A 19,682-nucleotide genomic window follows, 5' to 3' on the forward strand; every position below is an offset into this window, starting at 1 on the left:
GCTCCAGACAGGCTCCTAGAGCTGGCGAGCAAGCCATGCCAGATGAGACCTTGGTGTTATTTAGTTTAGCATTTTAGGCCTTGTTTAGATCTAAAAGGTTTTTGGATTTTGACACGTAACATTTTTGTTTTTATTTGACAAACATTATCCAATCATGGAATAACTAGGTTTAAAAGATTTGTCTCGTGATTTACAGGTAAACTGTGCAATTAGTTTTTGTTTTTATATGTATTTAATGTTCTATGCATGTACCGCAATATTCGATATGATGGAGAATCTTAAATTTTTTTTGGTTTTTTAGGGTGAACTAAACAAGGCCTTAGGGGAGAACCTTTTTAAACAGAAAAAGAATATAATCTATCAACCTAGCTTCTTAAATTAGCAACCTAGCTTCCTAAACCCTATATTTTGTTTATTGCAATTGTGTGACTTAGTGATTACTTTGAATCAGAAAGTTTTCGGACCTACATATATGTACAATTTGAAAGTCTCATAACCAAACCGAACTTAAGATAAAGTTTAATAATAAGGGACTAATTGGATATCGATTTAGTGTCCTTGGAGCACACCATGGACCCCTATTAGGGGTGGGCAGAAGTTCATAGAAACATATTTAAATCGAACCGTTTAATAACTATTTTTATCTATTTAGTTAAGAATTTGGCATTATTCGGTTAGCCGAATTTTATGGCCTTGTTTAGTTCCCACTGAAATCCAAAAAGTTTTCAAGATTCCCCGTCACATCGAATCTTGTGGCATATGCTTGAAACACTAAATATAAATGAAAACAAAAACTAATTACATAGTTTGCCTGTAAATCACGATATGAATCTTTTGAGCCTAGTTAGTCTATAATTAGATAATATTTATCAAATAAAAACAAAAATGCTACAGTACCGAAATCCGAAATCTTTTCGGAACTAAACAAGACCATGTTGTTTTGAGCTATGAAGTGAATTTTTTCTAACTATTATATAAACACTAAAATTGTGCCCATTTGGATATTTAAATGTATTTCTACGAGACTTTATGTGTTTGAAGCATTCTTTTTTCCTTTTCATTTTATTTTATTACATTATTCTTTTTTTAGATGCTTTCTAATATAATTACTACGTTGTTGCATTATCTCCAGTAGAAGTACACTACGTATTACGGTTAACCAATTTAACCAAAACCAACTTTGATCAGTTTTAGGTTTTTTCACAATGAATCTGGTTATACTTCTCCAAAACCAACCGAATTAACCGGACCTACGCACAGCGGAGGTGATGTCACTTAACTTTGGTCATTCGTCCCTGTTTGCTTGAACTTATCAGCTGTACCATTTTAGTGAAATAATAATATTTTTCACTCAAAACAAATTAATATTAGTATCAACATCAATTGTTTTTCCATCCAGCGGTGGGTATATGCTAGCAAAGTTGTTTTTTCATCATATATAAAAGATTCTGATGTTTTAATGGTTTGGATTGTCCATTGGATGGCTCTAGATTGGGAGCAATAGTCTTCAAATTTGTCATGGGCTGGATAGATTTAGGGCTATGAAGTCTAATGGATTGAGCTGGTTTGGTTCCATATAGTGTTCAGTCCAGGGTGCACACGAGTTATAGCCTACAACTTCGGTAATGACAGGACGACGACGTCCATTCTGTCCGGGCGGCACACGCTTAGGACTGCGGTCCAACTAAACCGAGCGATGGTTATACAATAGAAGGAAAAAAAAGACTGCATCGATTCCTCATTCCGCATCGCGATCTCCACCGCACACCGCTTCTTCTTCGTAGCTGTGGCTGTGATCCTCCCTCTCCACTCCATGTAGTCGCTCCCCTTACTCCACGGTGGCTCAAGCAAACCTCCTCCCCTCTTCCTCCATGGATTCAGCCACCCTTCCTCCACGTGCAGCTTCTTGATCTAGATCTGAGGCCTCTCTCCCCCTCCTTTCCCCACAACATCCATAGACGTCAGATTGGGGGGCCATGGCAGACGACTTCCGCTAAGCCCACGCGCCTTCCCTTTCTTCCTGCTCTCTCATCCTCGTGTGTGTGAGCTCTATGCATCTAGAGACGAGGATGATGGCGTGGCTCCGACGAGGTAGATAGGGAGAGATCTAGATCTGAGGTCTCTCTCTCTTTTCTTCCACTGGATCTAGATCTGCTCCCTCCTTCTGCATCTCCTCTTCTTTCCCTTCTGGATCTAAGGATTTGGTGGTAGCTACTGTTCCGGCGAGTTAGATCTCGTCGTTGTTTTGCAATGATTCATTTTTAATGTTACAATAGATGATGTGGAAGGTTGCAACGGTATCTTTTTTTGGTTGTTGCAACAGGCGTTTCTCTGATGTTGCAGAGCAGTTCTTGAGATGTTTTTATTTTGCTTTTTTCGTTGTTGCGGTAGATTCTCCCTCGATATTGCAGTAGTTTTTTTTGCAACAAGCGCTTTTTTCGATGTTGCATTAGTAGTGCTTGAGATGTTGTAATAACTTTTTCTCGATGTTACAGTTGATTCTCCCCTGATGTTGCAGTAGATGTGTTCTGAATGTTGCAATAGACTTTTTTTGATGTTGCATTTCATATTTTTGTTTATTGCATTAGATATTCTTTTCGATGTTTTAATAGCTATTTTTGTTTGTTTTAGCAGTTTTTTCTTTTTGTTACATTTTAGATGTCCTTCGATGTTTGCAATAGCTTTTTTTCATGTTGCAGCTAAAGGACAGACTATGGTGGTGACCTGGTGGTTGGATCGGAGGTGTTAGGTTGGCAAGGTTAGGGGCGGACAGATCTATGCACGTGATGGTCGTCGTTCTTCTTTGTGCGCACGGGGGGCAGGAGTCACTTTCTGTGAGGACGACAGTGGGCGGATGTGCTAGAGGGTAGCGAGGTGAGAGGGCGGATCCAATGCTTGTGAGGATGAGGACGGGCTCCTTGCGCGATGAGTGGACGAAGAAAAGTTCTCCGCGTGAGCCGAGTTGGTTGGGGGTGGACGATTTTTTTTCCTCTCTATAGTGCGGGTGAAGAGCTTGACGTCTAGACAGGCTGCTGACACTGGATGTCAAGCGCTAGCTGTACCGCTACAACTTAGCTCATTCTCAAACTCTACCTCTTCACACACGCATGACCGCCGCCGCCGTTTCGCACACTGCACAGCCGCTATCGATTCGTCGGCCGTGAGGCAATTTTATTAGTCTCGAATCCTCTTCTTGCCTTCCCCGTTTCCGCACGGCCGTATATAAACATCTCGAAGTATACATTTGTGTATTTCACTCAGTAAAGTAAAGGTTCAACACAAGGCAACAAAACACATACAGATGGCCAGGTTTCGAATACAAGCATACACGTAGAATAGACATTACTAAAAAAAAAAACTAAGAATAGACAAGCGGCAAGTGAGGAAAGGCACGGTGCGCCGGCGGCCGGTCACTTGGTTCCGGCGCCGGGGGCGTACGCCGCGGCCTGGAGCACGCCGTCGCGGACCTGCGCCGCCATATCGTGCACCGCGGCGGGACCATGCGGGATGAACACGGTGGCAGCGCGCGACGTGGCGCCGATGTCCCTGATGGTGTCGAAGTACTGCGTGGCGAGGACCATGTCCATGACGGACTTCTCGTCGGGCACGAACCGGCGCAGGCCCTCGACGATGGCCTGCCGCTGGCGCGCGACGCCCACGCCGGCCAGGTACTTGGACTCGGCCTCCCCCTCGGCGCGCTTCACCTGCTGTATCTTGTCGGCCTCCGCGCGCTCCGCCGCCGCCACGCGCAGCCGCGCCGCGGCGTTGATGTCGTTCATGGCGCGCTTCACCACCTCGTCGGGCTCGATGTCGATGATGAGTGTCTGCACGATCTCGTAGCCGTACATGGTCATGGCCTTCGCTAGCTCCTCCTCCACGGCCCGCGCCACCTCGTTCTTCTGCTCGAACACCTGGTCCAGGTTCATGTTGGGCACGCTCGCACGGATCACTGCATGCATCCACCAAATCTTCCATCGTATCCATCACAACAACACATGAACGAATCGACAAACACTGATGAAAAGGAAAAAAACAATGCATGGTTACCGACTTACCGTCGAAGACGTAGGACTGAATCTGCTCCCGGGCGTTGCTGAGGCGGTAGAAGGCGTCGTAGGCCTTGTCGGCGATGGCGCGGTACTGCACGGATGCCACGACGGTGACGAAGACGTTGTCCTTGCTCTTGGTTTCGCAGCGGACGTCCAGCTGCTGCACACGGAGGGAAAGGTAGCCGGCGACCCTCCGGCCGACGCACCAGGGCATGAAGTGGCAACCCGGCTGCAGCACCGTGTCGTACCGCCCGCACGTCTCCTCCATGGCCACCGTCGACTGCTCCACGCACGCGCAGCACAGCAGCTTCGGCAGGTCAGCCGAGTGGATGGAGGACGATGACCCCGCGCCCATCTCGATTGTTGCTCGATGAGATGAACAGTGGATGAATTGGCTCCTGATGGTCAACAACTGATCGATCGAGAGGATGCAGTCATGTAGAACGTGTTATGTGGAGCGTAGCTGAAGGGAAGACTTTGACTATCCACTGAAATGACAGACACTAGGCAAAGCAAGTGCACTTGACATCTGTGATGTTAAAAATCGACAAGGACCCTGTGATGATGACACCTGCACCAAAAATTCAACACACAAATTTTTTTTTGACATCAAAATTCAACACGAAATTGATTGGTGGTAGGCTGCAACACTGAGTCACCTGGCTACAAGGTTTTGGGATCCAAAACTGTAAAAAATTCGGAGGCCACCGAATTGGACGAAATTCAGAAAATTCGGAAAATTCGGACCGGGATTCAACTAAATTGATCAGTCAAAATTATGAATTTTGATCAAATTTTGTCAAATTTTAAGGAAATAATCTGCAGCTTGTAAGAGCAGCGTCACCACCGCTGATGCATTGCTGCCCAACATCAAAACCCCTCGAGCATGGATTGTAGACTTGTCTGAGCTGATTGATTTTTGAATCTGCTCGCATTCGGAACATATTAGCTCCATTGCACAATCTCAGGCGTTCTTGTAGAAAATTAGTATCCAGACGGCACATACCTTGCCTTTGCCCATGGAAGTGACCTTCACACTGGGCTGCTCAACAGCTGTAGTTAGGATTGAACCCCAAATCACACTTTGCCCAGTGTGAAGAACACTTTTCCCAGTCCCCACTCGTGTTCTTCAAATTTGCCCATGGAAGTGACCTTTGCCCATGAACTCTGCTTCACATGTGGATAGAGCTACTGTCTTCTCCTTGTGTGAGGTTCAGGTTATCATACTTTCATTCAGGTAATAAGCCGTTCCACTTGTGCTCCTTCTGCCCACAATATCTTCCCCCAAATCACTGTCAGAGTACCCAATGATGGTTTCTTCCTTTCCTTCTTGAGTATACACCAACCCAAGATCAACAGTCCCCTTCAAATACCTTAGTATGTGCTTGACTACCTTCTGGTGCTTTACTATAGGTTTTTCTATGTACCTACTACACATGCCAACTGAGAATGATAGGTATGGTCTTGTGTGCAAGAGATATCTAATACACCCTATCACTCTCCTGTATTATGTGGCATCAATTCTCACACCTCCTTTGTCTGTATCAAGTTTAGCTCCTGGATCCGTTGGGATTTTGGTAGGATTACAGTCCTCCATATACCAAACTGGCTCAGTACTTTCCTAGCATAGCTTGACTGCTTGATTGTGACATAGTCCTTCTACTGATTAACTTCAATCCCAAGATAGAATAATAGTAACCCCAAATCACTCATCTCAAACTCTGAAGTCATTTGCTTTTTGAACACTTCTATTTCAGCAGAATCCTCTCTAGTCACAATAAGGTCATCCACATATACCCCAAGCACCACTCGACTCTTCCCAACTCCTCTAGTGTATACTGCAGGTTCATTTGCACACTTACTAAACTCGAGCTTCTTCAAACTTCTGTCCAGCATGACATTCCAGGCCCTTGGAGCTTGTCTCAATCCATACAAAGCTTTACTAAGCTTGTAAACTTTCTGTTCTTTTCCTTCTTTCACAAAGCCATCCAATTGGGTCACATAGACCTCTTCTTCCAACTGACCATTAAGAAAAGTAGATTTTACATCTAAATGATGCACTTGCCACCCTCTGTTTGCAGCCATGGCCAGAATTAACTTGATGGTATCCAACCTTGCAACTGGTGCAAACACTTCCTCAAAATCTATTCCTTCCTTTTGCACATACCCTTTAGCCACCAACCTAGCTCTGTGTTTGATCACTTTAACCTCAGAATTTCTATTGAGCTTAAAAACCCATTTAAGCCCAATTGGCTTCTGCCCTGGTGGTAAAGTGGTCAACTCCCAAGTACCAGCCATCAAATTTTCATCTTCTTCAACTTCCTGGAAATTTGAGGGTTCCTCCATCACTGCAAGCAAAACAGCTATCTCTTCCTCTGCACCCTGCTCTGCAGCTTCTGCATCAAAACCCTATTCATCATCTTCAGGTACCAACTCTACCTCCATTGAGTCTTGGTAGATCTCATTGAGATTTCTGAATCTCACTAGGGTCTCATCATAAGTGTCACGGTCATCTATCTCCATCATGTCAAGATTCCCAGCTGAGCTCTGCCTTTAATTTTCCACAGACCCACTGTCTGCTTCTATTGTCGGATTCTGGTCAGTCAATGTATGATTGCCAGCTGATGATGACGTTGTGCCAACTGAGCCTACTGGACTTCTAGCTGATGCTCCCCCATAATCATCGAGTTGATGATCATTATAAGCACCTCCTGCTCCACCACCTGCTCTGCATTTTCTTCTCCAGCTCCTGCATCCTCATTGTTTGGTTCTACACCTACATAACCAAAACCACCAGAACTGTACTGACCATCCTATCCTCTCTATTTTCTAAAAAAATTGTTGCTTCTATAGCATCCCAACACCACTTCTGACCCTCTTCAAACACAACATCTCTGCTAACCACAACTCTGCTGGTTTGTGAGTCAAACATTCTGTGTGCCTTGCTACCTTCCTCTAAGCCAAAATACACCATTGGCCTACTCTTGTCTTCAAGTTTCTTCAAATGAGGTAACACAGTTTTCACATGTCCTTTGCATCCAAAGACCCTTACATGCCCAAGTTGAGGTCTCCTTCCATTCCAGGCTTCATAAGGTGTTCTATTTCCCATAGCTTTGGTGGGCAACCTATTCAGTAAATAGACTGAATGCTTCACTGCTTTTGCTCAAAACCTTCCTAGAACCTCCATGCTCTTCAACAAAGCTCTAGCTATCTCCATGACTGTTCTATTTTTCCTCTCCACAACCCCATTTTGTTGGGGGTGTATATGGTGCTGTGAACTAATGCTTAATCCCAACCTGTTCACACACTCTCTGAAAAACATGAGCAAGGAACTCTCCTCCTCTATCAGACCTGAGCAACTTAATGTGCTGACCTGCACTGTTCTCCACTTCAGCTTTATACTTCACAAAAGCTTCACTAGCTTGATCCTTTGTCTTCAGCATGTACACCTGACACCATCTGGTACAGTCATCCACAAAGAGCTTAAAATACTTATTTCCCCCTGCAGTGACTGGTGTGATGAGCCCACACAGATCAACATGTACAAGCTGCAGTGGCTCTTCTACCCTCCACATTGTAGAGTGAGAAAAAGGCATCCTAGTTTGTTTTGCTGCCATACAAGCCTAACAAACCTGATCTGGATGCTGTATCAGTGGTACTCCACCAGCCATCTCCTTGTCAACCAGTTTCTTCATTGCCTGAAAACTGACATGACTAAGCCGACCATGCCACACCCATGCTTCATCCTGCACACTGGTTAGCAGACACATTGGTTCCACTGGTACTAGCTCAATTTTGTACAGTCTATTCACTATCCTCTGAACTCTCATGATCATCCTACATGACTCTTTCTCTTCCACCTCAATCAGATCATCATCCATAATAACACGATGTCCAATTTCAGTTAACTGTCCTAAGCTAATCAGATTACTCTTAAGCTTAGGAATAAAATACACATTATGTAACAACCATTGATACTAGTTCTACCTTGAAACAAAATTGATCCCTTCCCTTTAATCTCAACTGAAGAACCATCCCCAAACCGTACCTTACCAGAGACAGTCTGATTGATGTCTCTGAACTTCAGTCGATCCCCACACATGTGGTTGCTAGCACCATTGTCTAGGTACCAGACATTGTTCTTGGGCTCCTCCTCACCGGTGAAATAGAGTTCTGGCACCACCTTCTTCGCTAGATAAACCTCTATAAAGAGATTCAGGTCTGGTGCTTGCTCTAGCAGTTACAGATCCACTATCTCCACAAGTAACACCGTCGGCTCCAACGCCACCGCCCTGACATGGTGAGCCTCCTCCTCCTCCTTCTTATCCACTCCTGGGCACCGATTTGCATAGTGCCCCATTTGATGGCATTTGAAGCACTTAATGTGACTTTTGTCATGTTTGCCAGTGCTTGCCGCATCTCGCTGACCATCACGGCCCCTCTGCCACCACCACCGCAACCTCTTCCTCGACCACGACCACCGTCGTCTTGTGATCTAGATCCACCTGATCCATCTCCAGTCGACGTCCGCTGACGTGCCTCCCACTCTGCCTGAGTGAGGAGCACTTGCTTAGCCTCTAATCGCCCTTCTCCGGCTCCCCGCCTAGTGCGCTCTTCAAAGGCTTTCAGTCAGCCCACTGCATCTTCAAATTTCAGTGTCTGCAGATTGAAGAACTACTCAATTCCCACGATCACATGGATGTAGCGGTGGGGAATAGTATCAAACAGTTTCTTCACGAGCGCTGCATCCTCCAGAGACCCACCAAGATTGTCGTACCTAACTAACATCCCCATCAGTCAGCCGACATACTGATCAAGTGACTCCTCATCCTTCATCCTCATGGCGTCAAACTCACTCTTGAGGGTTTGCAACCGCGCCTCCTTCACTCGATTTGCTTCGACATGCCACGCCTTCAAAGCATCCCACACCTCCTTTCCTATCTTCTTCCTAGCCAGTTGCATCAGCAGGTTATTAGGGAGACACTGCAACAAGTGCGCCTTCACCTTCGTGTCCTTCTTTACATTCGCAGTCTCCACCACGGTTGGAGTCGGCGTTGATCCCAATCACTCCATGACATCCCACACTCCTTGATCCTCCATGATCGCCCGGACACGTATGCTCCAACTGATGTAGTTGGTTGCCGTCAATGGGGATAGGCATTGTGCCTATTGCCACTGTCACCACCGCCTGCGCCACCACTCCGATCACCCATGGTGTTGAAAGCCCAAGTTTGGTTTTGGTAATTAATGACACCAAATTGCTAATGTCTTGTGTTTGAGTGATTTGAGCTAGGCATAGCAACACATGTGATGAAGGTGCAAGGTGGCATAGAAAGGTGGTCACATGATCACAAACGGATGAAGCATGATGTGGAGATCATGATGATAGACAAGGAGGAAAGTGATCAAGGCAAAGGTATAAATATAGGGTTTTGCTTTTGCCGGTCTAAGTTGAGTAGCGAAGTGATTGACTGGATTTAGGATAGATAGCCGACTATCAAGAGGGGAAATCATGGTCATCTCTAAAATCAAGTGCTACTAGGTCTATATCTTGAGCATATGCATTAGGATCTAGTAAAGTGCTAACCTAACTCCTTTGGAAAAATGTTTGTGAGATGCTAACACACATGCACATTGGTGGTGGACACTTGGTGGTGTTAGCACATTTACAAAAGAGGTGGAGTTCCTATGGTTGAGAGGGGTTTGGGTTCCTCTCGGCGCTTTTGAGAAAATTAAGTGTATATTTTCTATTGCACTAGTGGAAAATTTAGGGAAGTCATGGGAGTGTTTCTCACTGAGAAACACTCACCAGACGCAGTGCTTAGAGGCACCGAACGCTGGACTTTAGCGTCTGGTGTGCTGTCAGTGCCTGGCTCTGCTAAGGTTAAGCACCGGACACACTACACCGGACGCAGGGTGTTCCCTGTTCATGCGTCCTGTGTGGCCTGACTTCAGTAGGAGGTTTCTGACTGAGAGCACCGGACGCTCGGGGTGCATCCGGTGGTGTGAGTCTAGTGTGCGAGCGGTTTGCAACCCTCTCTATGCACGAGTCCAGTGAGCTCTGAGTCCGGTGAGGTAGTGAGTTTGCAGACCTCTCTGTGCACGTGACCGATGAGTACCGGACGCGTCCGGTGCTCACTTGGTCGCATTCGGTGGTCCGCATGTGACCATTAGAGTTTGACACGTGAGGTTCAAAGGTGGACACATGGCTAACTTCATAGCACCGAACGTAGGGAGTCGAGCGTCCGATGGTTACCTACTGCACGTCTGGTGCCCCCGATTTTTGCCCAGTGACAGAGCCAACGGCTCTATCTCTTTGAGGGGCTTATAAATAGAAGGTGGCCGGCTTTGGGAGGTTCTCTCTTGCACATTTTGATTACTTGAGGCATACATTGAGCTAGAGAACACTCCCTCCACTCATCTCCTTGCTTGATTGCTAATCCTAGTGAGATTCAAGTGCATTGCATTGAGAGTTGCATCTAGTGGCACTTGATTCTTGAGTTTGCTGCGGATTTCTTGTTACTCTTGGGTGTTTCCCGATGCCCTAGATGGCTTGGAGTAGTGGTGGTGTTGAGCTCATGATTAGAGATTGTTTTGAGCCTCACCAAGTGATTTGTGAGGGGTTATTGAGCCTTCCCCGCGGGAGATCGCAATTAGCTACTCTAGTGGATTGCTCGTGGCTTGGAGGATCCCCATCTTGTGTGTGGATGTGTGGCACCTGCTGAGGGTTTGGCTTTGGATTGCCAATTAGAACGTGATCCATGAAGTGGGTGTATCGCCACAACGAGGACTAGCTTGTCGGGAAGCGAGTGAACCTCGGTAAAAAATCTTATGTGATCTCTTGTCGAGGATTATCTATTGTGATTGTGATTGTGAGTGATTGATTGGATATATTTCTACACTACAACGTCGGTATAACAAACACTCCTTACTCCTTTACTTTCTTGTTTACCTTGCTAGTTGTTTAGCTTGTGTAGATTAGTTCTTGTTTAGGAGTGTAGCTAGCCTTTGTTGTGCCTTGTTGTTTTGACTTAGTGTTTAGCCTTCTTGCTAGACTTGTGTAGGTGACTTGCATAGCTTAGTTGTGCTAGTGCTAGAATAGCTTCGCCTTTTGTCTTACTAACTCACTTGCTTAGTAAAGTTTGTAGAAAATTTAAATAGGCTATTCACCTCCCCTCTAGCCATTTGGACCTTTCAGGTGTGAATCAAGGAAATGTTTATGCGTGATTAGAGGCTCTAATACCAAATGTAGTAAAAGAGGATCACAAATCACAACATATATCACAACTAGCTAGCCTAGAACATGAGATTGAGTGCAAGAACACAAGAACAGGGGGCCGAACTGGCAACTATCGATAGAGAGACAATGCCCTTTTTCACTATATGTGGAGTCAAGTACAAACACTCTTACAAGATAACTGAGGCGCTAGCACGCTCATCTTACTCACGACTACTTATACCAGTAGTTCCAACATACTCACACTTAGACGAAAATGCAAGTTACAACACAATTTTCACTAATAGAACCAAACTGCTATCACATAGACGCACACAGAGTGCGATCACCACGCACTCGGTCTCCAGCAATTGTTCCTGCCACTGCTGCACATTTGAATTCATCCTGCTGCCGCCTTTGCTTCTCCAGCTCTGTCAGCAACTCACTAAACTCCCCGTGCTGCAGCAGGCTTAGCCAACATAAACTAGGTAACCAAGCCATATAAGTTTCATGGGGATGAAACTCCTCTCTTATATGATGAAACTCCTTTTAATGATCCTGCTAAGTCAGCAATTTTGCTTATGTGGCACCCTATTTAATGTGCATGACACTCTTATAAAACATGCATTGAAACTAGCCTAAGGCCCTAGTTCCGTGGCGCATCTCTGCAAAAAATGCCTAAAAATCCTGCGGACGGTGTGCGACCAAAGCACGTTGGCCGGTTAAAAACAAACACGAGGTGGCGATTCCCAAACCTCTTGCCATCGGGATGACGAGAATCGTAGGCGCTGTCAGTGTTGAATCAAGGCACGCAATAAGATATTCAGCTCACAGAATACAGTACATGTAACTGAAGCGACCGCAACTGGTGAATTCGTCGGCTCGCGACCACGTTTCATTCATCTAGTGATGGTGAAATGTAAGAACACGGCAATACTGCCTTTTACTCCGCTAATTAATGTCTAGCTAGCGGTAACACTTGCAATATCCTCATTAACCAGATGTACATATGTCCATCACGTTCCTTTCAGTTTCCTTACATTTCCTTCCCGGTTTAGATGATACCGTATGTTTTTTAATCCACCAAACCAATAGCACATTCAAATTCTTAAAAAATAGAAAAATATGAGTACCATCTCAAATCATACCACAGTAAACCTAACCAGCTACACTCAAGTTCACGGATGATAGTGTATGTTTTTTGAAAGGACGATAAAAGTTTTATTGTAATTTATATTAGACGGATAATAAAAAATAGGTAATTGTTAGTCCAGTTATTTTGAATAAAAACTAGGCCCCAGAAACCATACAACAGAGGAGAGTCTCTCACTCATCCTATACAACTTTTGGTACAACTTCATGCACTACTTGCACCTACTTGGTCGAATCAACCTAACTAAACTCGACTATCTCAAGTAAGAACTCAACTACTTGCTCACACTAAGCCAATTTGGTCAAAAACAATGACCCAACTAGCAACTGCACACCTAAAACAACTATGGGTGAAACCCCAAACATTGATGCTGAGGACCACCCACAGAGGGACCTAAAGCGCCAGCATAGCTAGAAAGCAGGAGTGGGACATCAGGGGGAGCTGGAAAATCTTGTGATGCCTTCAAGAATGAAACGATGCCCAAGGCGCCGCCATTGCAAGCCTGACAAGGGAAGGTTTTCACCAATAAAAACCCATCTTGGTGGGAGGAGATGTATGTTGATGGTTTGAATGTCTATAGGAGAAATTCCACAAGTGCAAAGAATTATCATGTAGCACTTCACTCGGTGAGAATCAAGTGTCGAATTTGTACTTTTCTCAAAGGAAGACGAGAGGCCGTGAATTTGTCGGTCATTAGAAATGCTAAAGGAAAGAGGGTCCTTAGCCTAGGTAGGTGAATGGAATGGTGGGTGTGTAAATAGATGGGTGAAATGGATGGTGTCAGTACAAGGTCCCCTAGGGTTCCTTACCAGCAGGTTTGAAAGCCCTAGTTTAGTTTTGGATAATTGATGAAACCCTAGTACTAACCCCTATACTAAGTGTGTGTAGACTTAATGAGGTTGGTATATGCCAAGTGATGGAGCAAGAGATGATCATGGTGATGATGGTGATGACCACAAGATGATCAAGTGCTCAACTTTGAAAGAAGAAAGAGAAAAACAAAACCCTATGGAGATCAAGGCAAAGGTATTGCTTAGGGTTTTGGTTTTGGTGATCAAGATACCATAGAGAGTGTGATCACATTTATGATAGATAGCTGTACTATAAAGAGGGGAATTCTTTGGCTAAGCGGTTATCAAGTGCCACTAGGTGTCATTGTTCATGTGCATGCATTTAGAACCTAGTGAGCTAACTTAACTCATTCGAAGAAAATGATTGTGAAAATGCTAACACACGAGCACTTGTTGGTACACACTTGGTGGTGTTAGCACACTTTGAGAAGGAGGTTGAGGTTGAAGGGTAGAGAGGGGTTTGGATTCGGCGCTTTTGAGAAAATAAAATGCATATTTTCTATTGCGCCGGTGGGAAATTTGGAGAAGTTGCGGGAGTGTTTTCTCGCTGAGAAACACTCACTGGATGCTGACTGCGGAGGCACCGAACACTGAGGCTGTTCGTCTGGTGTACTGTCAGTGCCTGGCCCTGTTAGGGTTAGGCACCAGACGCTAGGCACTGGACACAAGTTAAACCCTGTTGGTGCGTCCGGTGCTGCGTGACTTCTGCGGGAGTCTCTGACTGAGAGCACCGGACGCTCTGGGTGCGTCCGGTGGTGCGCGTCCGGTGTTCGCGCGTTTTGCAAACCTCTCTGGGTAAGGGACCGGAGGCTCAGGAGCACGTTCGGTGTGTGGGTCCGGTGACCGCGCGTGTTTGTAGACCTCTCTGCGCACGAGACCGATGTTCATCGGACACGTCCGGTGCTCACTTGACTGCGCTCAGTGCTCTATAGGTGACTGTTAGAGATCGACGCGCGAAAGTGGAAAAGGCAACACGTGGCATTTTTTTAGGGCACCGGACGCAGGGCTTGAGCGTCCGGTGGTTCCCTACGGTGCGTCCGATAACCCTGTATTTTGCCCCGTGAAAGAGGCAACGGCTCTATTTCTTTGAGGGGCTTATAAATATGTGTTGGCCGACTTAGGGCTCACTCTCTTGGCATTCTAGCATACTTGACATCCTTGTGAGCCTAAGGAAACTCCTCCCACTCATCTCCTTCATAGATTAAATATCTTTGTGAGATTGGGAGTGATTCCAAGTGCATTTGCTTGAGTGATTGCATCTAGTGGCACTTGAAGATCGTTTTGGCTGCGGTTTTCTTGTTACTCTTGGTGGTTGCCGCCACCTAGATGGCTTGGAGCAGTGGAGGAGCGTAGGCACAAGTTGGTGATTGTTCGTGGCCATCCCCGGTGATTGTGAGGGGCTTGTGCCTACCCCGGCGGAGAGCCAAAGGCAACTCTAGTGGATTGCTCGTGTCATTGAGCTACCTCACTTGTGGGTAGGTTCTTGCGGTGTCCTAGTGAGGATGAGGTTCGTGCTACACGTCTTAGCCGGCGAACCACCAAGTGTTGGTCAACACAACGGGGACGTAGCGTGCCGGCAAGCACGTGAACCTCGGGAGAAAAATTGGTGTCTCAATTGTGTTTGATTGACATTCTCCCGGTGCTTGATTGTTTATATTGGTAATTGGTTCATCCCCTATACGGCAGTATAAATATCTCATCCTATCTTTTACTTACCGTAAACTAGTGTAATTAGTTTAGTTGCTTACTTTGCCTTGCGTAGCATAGTTCACTAGTGTAACTTGTAGAGACTTAGTTCTTGTGTGCATAGTGATCATAACAACTAGAATTGTTGGGTTGGCATCTTGCAAACACCCCTTTAGAGCTAGAGCAAAAAGCTTTGCTTTGTTATTTACTAACCTCTTGCTCTAGTGAGTTTGTAGAATTTTTAAATAGGCTATTCACCCCCCTCTAGCCATATTAGGACCTTTCAAGGTTACCGGAAGATAAGCGTCGACCAGGCCTGCAATTCTAGAAGGAAGCAAATCGAAGCACATCTCTGACTCCGAGTAGAATAAGGCTGGACTAGTTGGATTCTTATATAAAGTACCTTATGTATTAGAAATGGAACACTGTCTATGAATATGTCTTGGATAACAAACCACTTCTCAGCCGTCTATCTCTACTGATATAAAGGGAGGCTGAGAGCACCCATTGTAACAATGAATAACACACTACACCATATGCTCAATACAATGCAAAGGCTAAAGCCAACTGGATGTAAATGCTTTTACTTGAGATTGAACTCAAGGGCCTGAACTAGGATAAATCGACTGTCTCTTACGTTGACCATTGAGTTCCAGTATACGCTAAAGCTGAACAACTGTTTTGTGTACCCCCATGGTAGGTTATCTCTACTATAATAGAATTCTCAAATTATACTTGATCCACCCACTGAAACGTCCTCCACTGAGAGTCTTCAACCATTGTGTACCCAGAATAATGTACACAGGAATTCATCTCCGTTAAAATCAAGGGCTAACAAAACACCCTCAATAAATTGGATGTGGGAAGCCAGGCTTCTCACCCCGTCCCCGTGCCATCCATCTCAAAGACTTGCGACCTCAGACCGCACAGGATCGAAGTCGAGACCACGCACGATTGAGAAAATAACCAGTGAACCCAAAAAAAAACATCGTTGGAGACTGCCGCCGAGACAACACACGATCGAAGCATAAAAAAATACATCGATGGAGACTTGTTGGGCTGCCGCCGCGTCCCGTCGATCCTCCGCGGCCATCGCGGCCAAGCTGTGTCCACTGCGAAGATCTGAAGGCTGACGATCATCCGAAGCATCATCAACGAACCAAAAAAACAATGTTGGAGTTGGAGACCTGCTGGGCTGCCGCCGCGTCCTCCATCGTCGATCCTCCGTAGTCATCGCAGCCAGCTGCGTCCGTTTGAGGGCCGATCATCTCGTCGATCCTCCGCAGTCATCGCGGCCAGCTGCGTTCGTTGCGCCGATCTGAGGCCGATCATCGCAGCCACACTTGGGCCTTGGTTAGATGCGAAAAGATTTTGGATTTCGCTACTGTAGCACTTTCGTTTGTTTGTGGTAAATATTGTCCAATCATGGACTAATTAGAATCAAAAGATTCGTCTCGCGATTTACAGTTAAACTGTACAATTAGTTTTTATTTTCGTCTATATTTAATGCTTCATGCATTAGCCGAAAGATTCAATATGACAGGGAATCTTAAAAACTTTTTGGTTTTTGGGGTGAACTAAACAAGGCCTAGCTAAGGGTCGATCGGAGGTGATAGCCGTGTGGATCCCGTGCTGCCGCAGCCGTCGCGCGACTGGATGCCCTGTCGATCTCTGCCGCACGCCACGACGACATTGCCCTAGGGCGGCGATTCCTGTCTATCTTCGTCATCGAATCCAGTCGTGCGAAACATCATTAGATAGTCCTAGGTGCTGCGCGCGGCGAGCGACCAACCACGACCATTGTGCCAAGCAGCATCAGGTATGTCTTCTCACGCCTGAGACCTTGTTGTTGTCCGTGTACGACTGCTGTTCTCGGCGCAACTTATGTTCATGTGCGGCACTTTCTGGTCCTCTTGCCTTGTTTACAAGATTGGATCTATGTAGCGAAGAAAACTCGTGGACGTTGAACCTTGGCTTATGCATGCTGGAAAGCGATGGAGAAAATGGAGGCAGGCGAATCTGATTAAGGTGGCACATACTTTTATTAAAAATACTTTTACGACGGTGACGCCTTTGGCGCCACTCACCTCCGTGGAGGCGTCGTTTTCTGGATCTCGTGCCTTTCGTCAACTTCACCGGATTCTGGGTGAAAACCTTGTCTTAGAAGCTTCTAAGGCCAGTGGCTTTGGCGTCTTGGGCGTCAACTCCTTCCTGAAGGCGCCGCTGAAGAATCTCCCTTAGCTCGTCGCTCACTCCCTGTGGTCGCTACTCTGCTCCTAATTTTGTTTTATGTTTCTCCTCACTTGGTTGGTCCAGCTTGTGTTGTTGTACCCGGAGTCGTCACTTGGTGCTTGGGCGAATGCTTTGCCGCCAGTGTTGCTTGGGCAGTTGCTTCGCCACCAGTGTGATGGTGGAGTTGCTGTCACCGTGTGTCATGGTCTTCTTGTGGGTGCTCCTCGCCCGTGGTCCTGGTCCTCAATGACTCGGAGGAGTACTTAGAGGGCGACTAGGATGTGCTCCTCGTCCGTGGTCCTAAGGGCATTGCGTCCTTAGTGACTCAGAGGAGTACTCTGAGGTTATCCCCGAGATGCTGCGTGGGTTGGTCTCCATCCGCGGATGCTTTGCCGCGTTGATGGTGGCCTTGGTTTGGAGCCATTCCTCGTCCGTGGTCCTGAGGGCCCTTAGTGTGACAGAACCGCCCAATTTATACAAGCTTAAGTACGACTGTCCCCGTTTAACACGTGACACGCGCATACTCTCACTTATATAAACCCGGTAGTCTGCCGAGTGTCACAATGGACCTCGGTAAATCAACTTTTACACCAAGATCGTATGATTAAGCAAATACACATCACATACACAGAGATTTGCCGCGGAAATAATATTACAAAAGAGTTCACAAATAATAGTACAAGTTTGGATTTTCCAAATTGATTAGAAAACGACATAGCTTTCAAATGATTACAATAACATAAGTTCCAAATACATTGCTAGCATAAGTGACATCCTCCGACAAAAGCATATAGATGAGAACACTTTATAGAATCACCGAGCCCACCGGCGGTTAGCCACCATCTTTAGCAAGCTGAAGACTTCACCTGCAACATGGTGGGATAAACTCTGAGTACTCGAATGTACTCAACTAGACTTACCCGACAGGAGAGAAAATAAAAGACTCTCAAGGATATGCAAGGCTTTTTGGTGGAGTTGGTTGGATAGCATAACTTTGCCAAAAAGAGCATTACTATCATGAGTCCTTACTTTCAACCTTTTAGTCAATATTTTAGCATCAAGTTCAATAAAGCTACCATAGCTAGATTTTGCACCTATTCTATAGCAATCACTTGATTAATAAGCATCACATTAATAACCATATCCGGTTTATCATGTAGCCATCATCATCATCATAACCATTAAGTTTCATTTAGTTTATCTACGTTGCCGCTGCTCGAGTCAAGTTCTCACTATCCGGGAGAGACGGCGATTCGAATCGATTCCTATCCAGCTGGAGGGGTATTCCTAGCACTCACCCAGGCATACTTAGCTAGAGTAGCTTGGATCACCTTTAGCACAACTCCGGACCAATTCGCGGGTCCGTACGGCGCCGCACCCCCAGGGACCGCCAATCTGCCAGGGTCAGGACTCTAACCTGACACCTCGGTCTTACGCCATTGACTCCCCGCACATCCTTACTACCAACCGGGGTGCGCACTTTAACCAGATCGGGGTATCCGGCCGGAGATGCACTCGTAGGCTTCGCGGTCGGAACGACTTATCCGGCCAGCTAAGTGGTAGGCATGCGTTCAACATGACACGAGGACGTACAGCGAATCGGTCCTTAATCGACACAGACGGGGATAGATTCACACCCAAGACCTCCATGCCTTGTTGCTTCACTATCGTCATCCCGCCCGGTCTCAAATTCATTATTAGCACATGGTTATTTCCACGATAGCAAATATAGCCAACCGTGATCAGGTATCCACCTATCTCTCGCAGGTGACAGGAAATCACCTGGCTTCTACCGAGCTAAGCATAGCTAAGCATAGAACGTCTTCCTTATACTAGTAAGGGTTCAGGTAGTTTCATATAGTGGACAATGTAGGAATATATGCACCAACGGTTTCATTCAACTCCTATCACCTAATGCATCATATAAAGTTATACTCTTATGCTTTTATAAAAAGAGAGGGTAGGAGACTTAGAATGCTCCGGGGCTTGCCTGGAATCCGACACAAGTTAGTTATGTCAGCTTGCACCGTCTTGACGACATCTAAGGTGACAACACTTGCGTAGTCCTTCCATCATCCCGATAGGTCCACCATCATGTCCTTCACGTAGTTCATCTAGCGTACCTAAATGAGATGCAAGATGCAAGTGTATGAACACATAGAAGTGCAATAGACAAAGCATCACACACCAGAAGCATGGCAAGAGCATGGTTACACTAAACATACTTAAGCACATCTCATTGCACAACTTAATGATTACACAATCAACATGCTAAGTCAACAAGGAAAGCAACACTAAACATATTAGACATGGCATACATGTTTCACAAGATCTCAGGTGTATTAACTTGGCCATTACCAAAGACATGAGTCATACATAGCAATATACCAAGCAACAACAATACAAGGAATCTGTCATTTTTAGGACTGTTAACAACAGCTGAGAAAATAAGTTATAGCTGGAGTTACACAACTCCAAAAGACATGAATTAAGAC

At 45.8% G+C, this 19,682-nt stretch overlaps 1 protein-coding gene across 1 annotated transcript; it reads right to left on the minus strand.

The window, feature by feature from the left end:
• On the minus strand, positions 3,163–4,465 carry LOC8082456 (hypersensitive-induced response protein 1). The gene is made up of 2 exons (XM_002458021.2): positions 4,056–4,465; positions 3,163–3,949 (listed from the first exon to the last, which is right to left on the minus strand). Exons 1-2 carry the CDS (start codon positions 4,402–4,404, stop codon positions 3,411–3,413), a joined length of 888 nt encoding a protein of 295 aa, XP_002458066.1. The 5' UTR covers positions 4,405–4,465; the 3' UTR covers positions 3,163–3,410.

The sequence above is a fragment of the Sorghum bicolor genome, chromosome 3 (assembly GCF_000003195.3).
Source record: "Sorghum bicolor cultivar BTx623 chromosome 3, Sorghum_bicolor_NCBIv3, whole genome shotgun sequence".
Lineage (NCBI taxonomy): Eukaryota > Viridiplantae > Streptophyta > Magnoliopsida > Poales > Poaceae > Sorghum > Sorghum bicolor.

Excerpts from the sequence above, each read along its gene's own strand:
- LOC8082456 (XM_002458021.2), bottom strand. The coding sequence starts at position 4,404 with ATGGGCGCGGGGTCATCGTCCTCCATCCACTCGGCTGACCTGCCGAAG. Across the intron at positions 3,950-4,055 it reads TCAGTCCTACGTCTTCGACG|TGATCCGTGCGAGCGTGCCC; the intron begins GTAAGTCGGTAA and ends GGATGCATGCAG.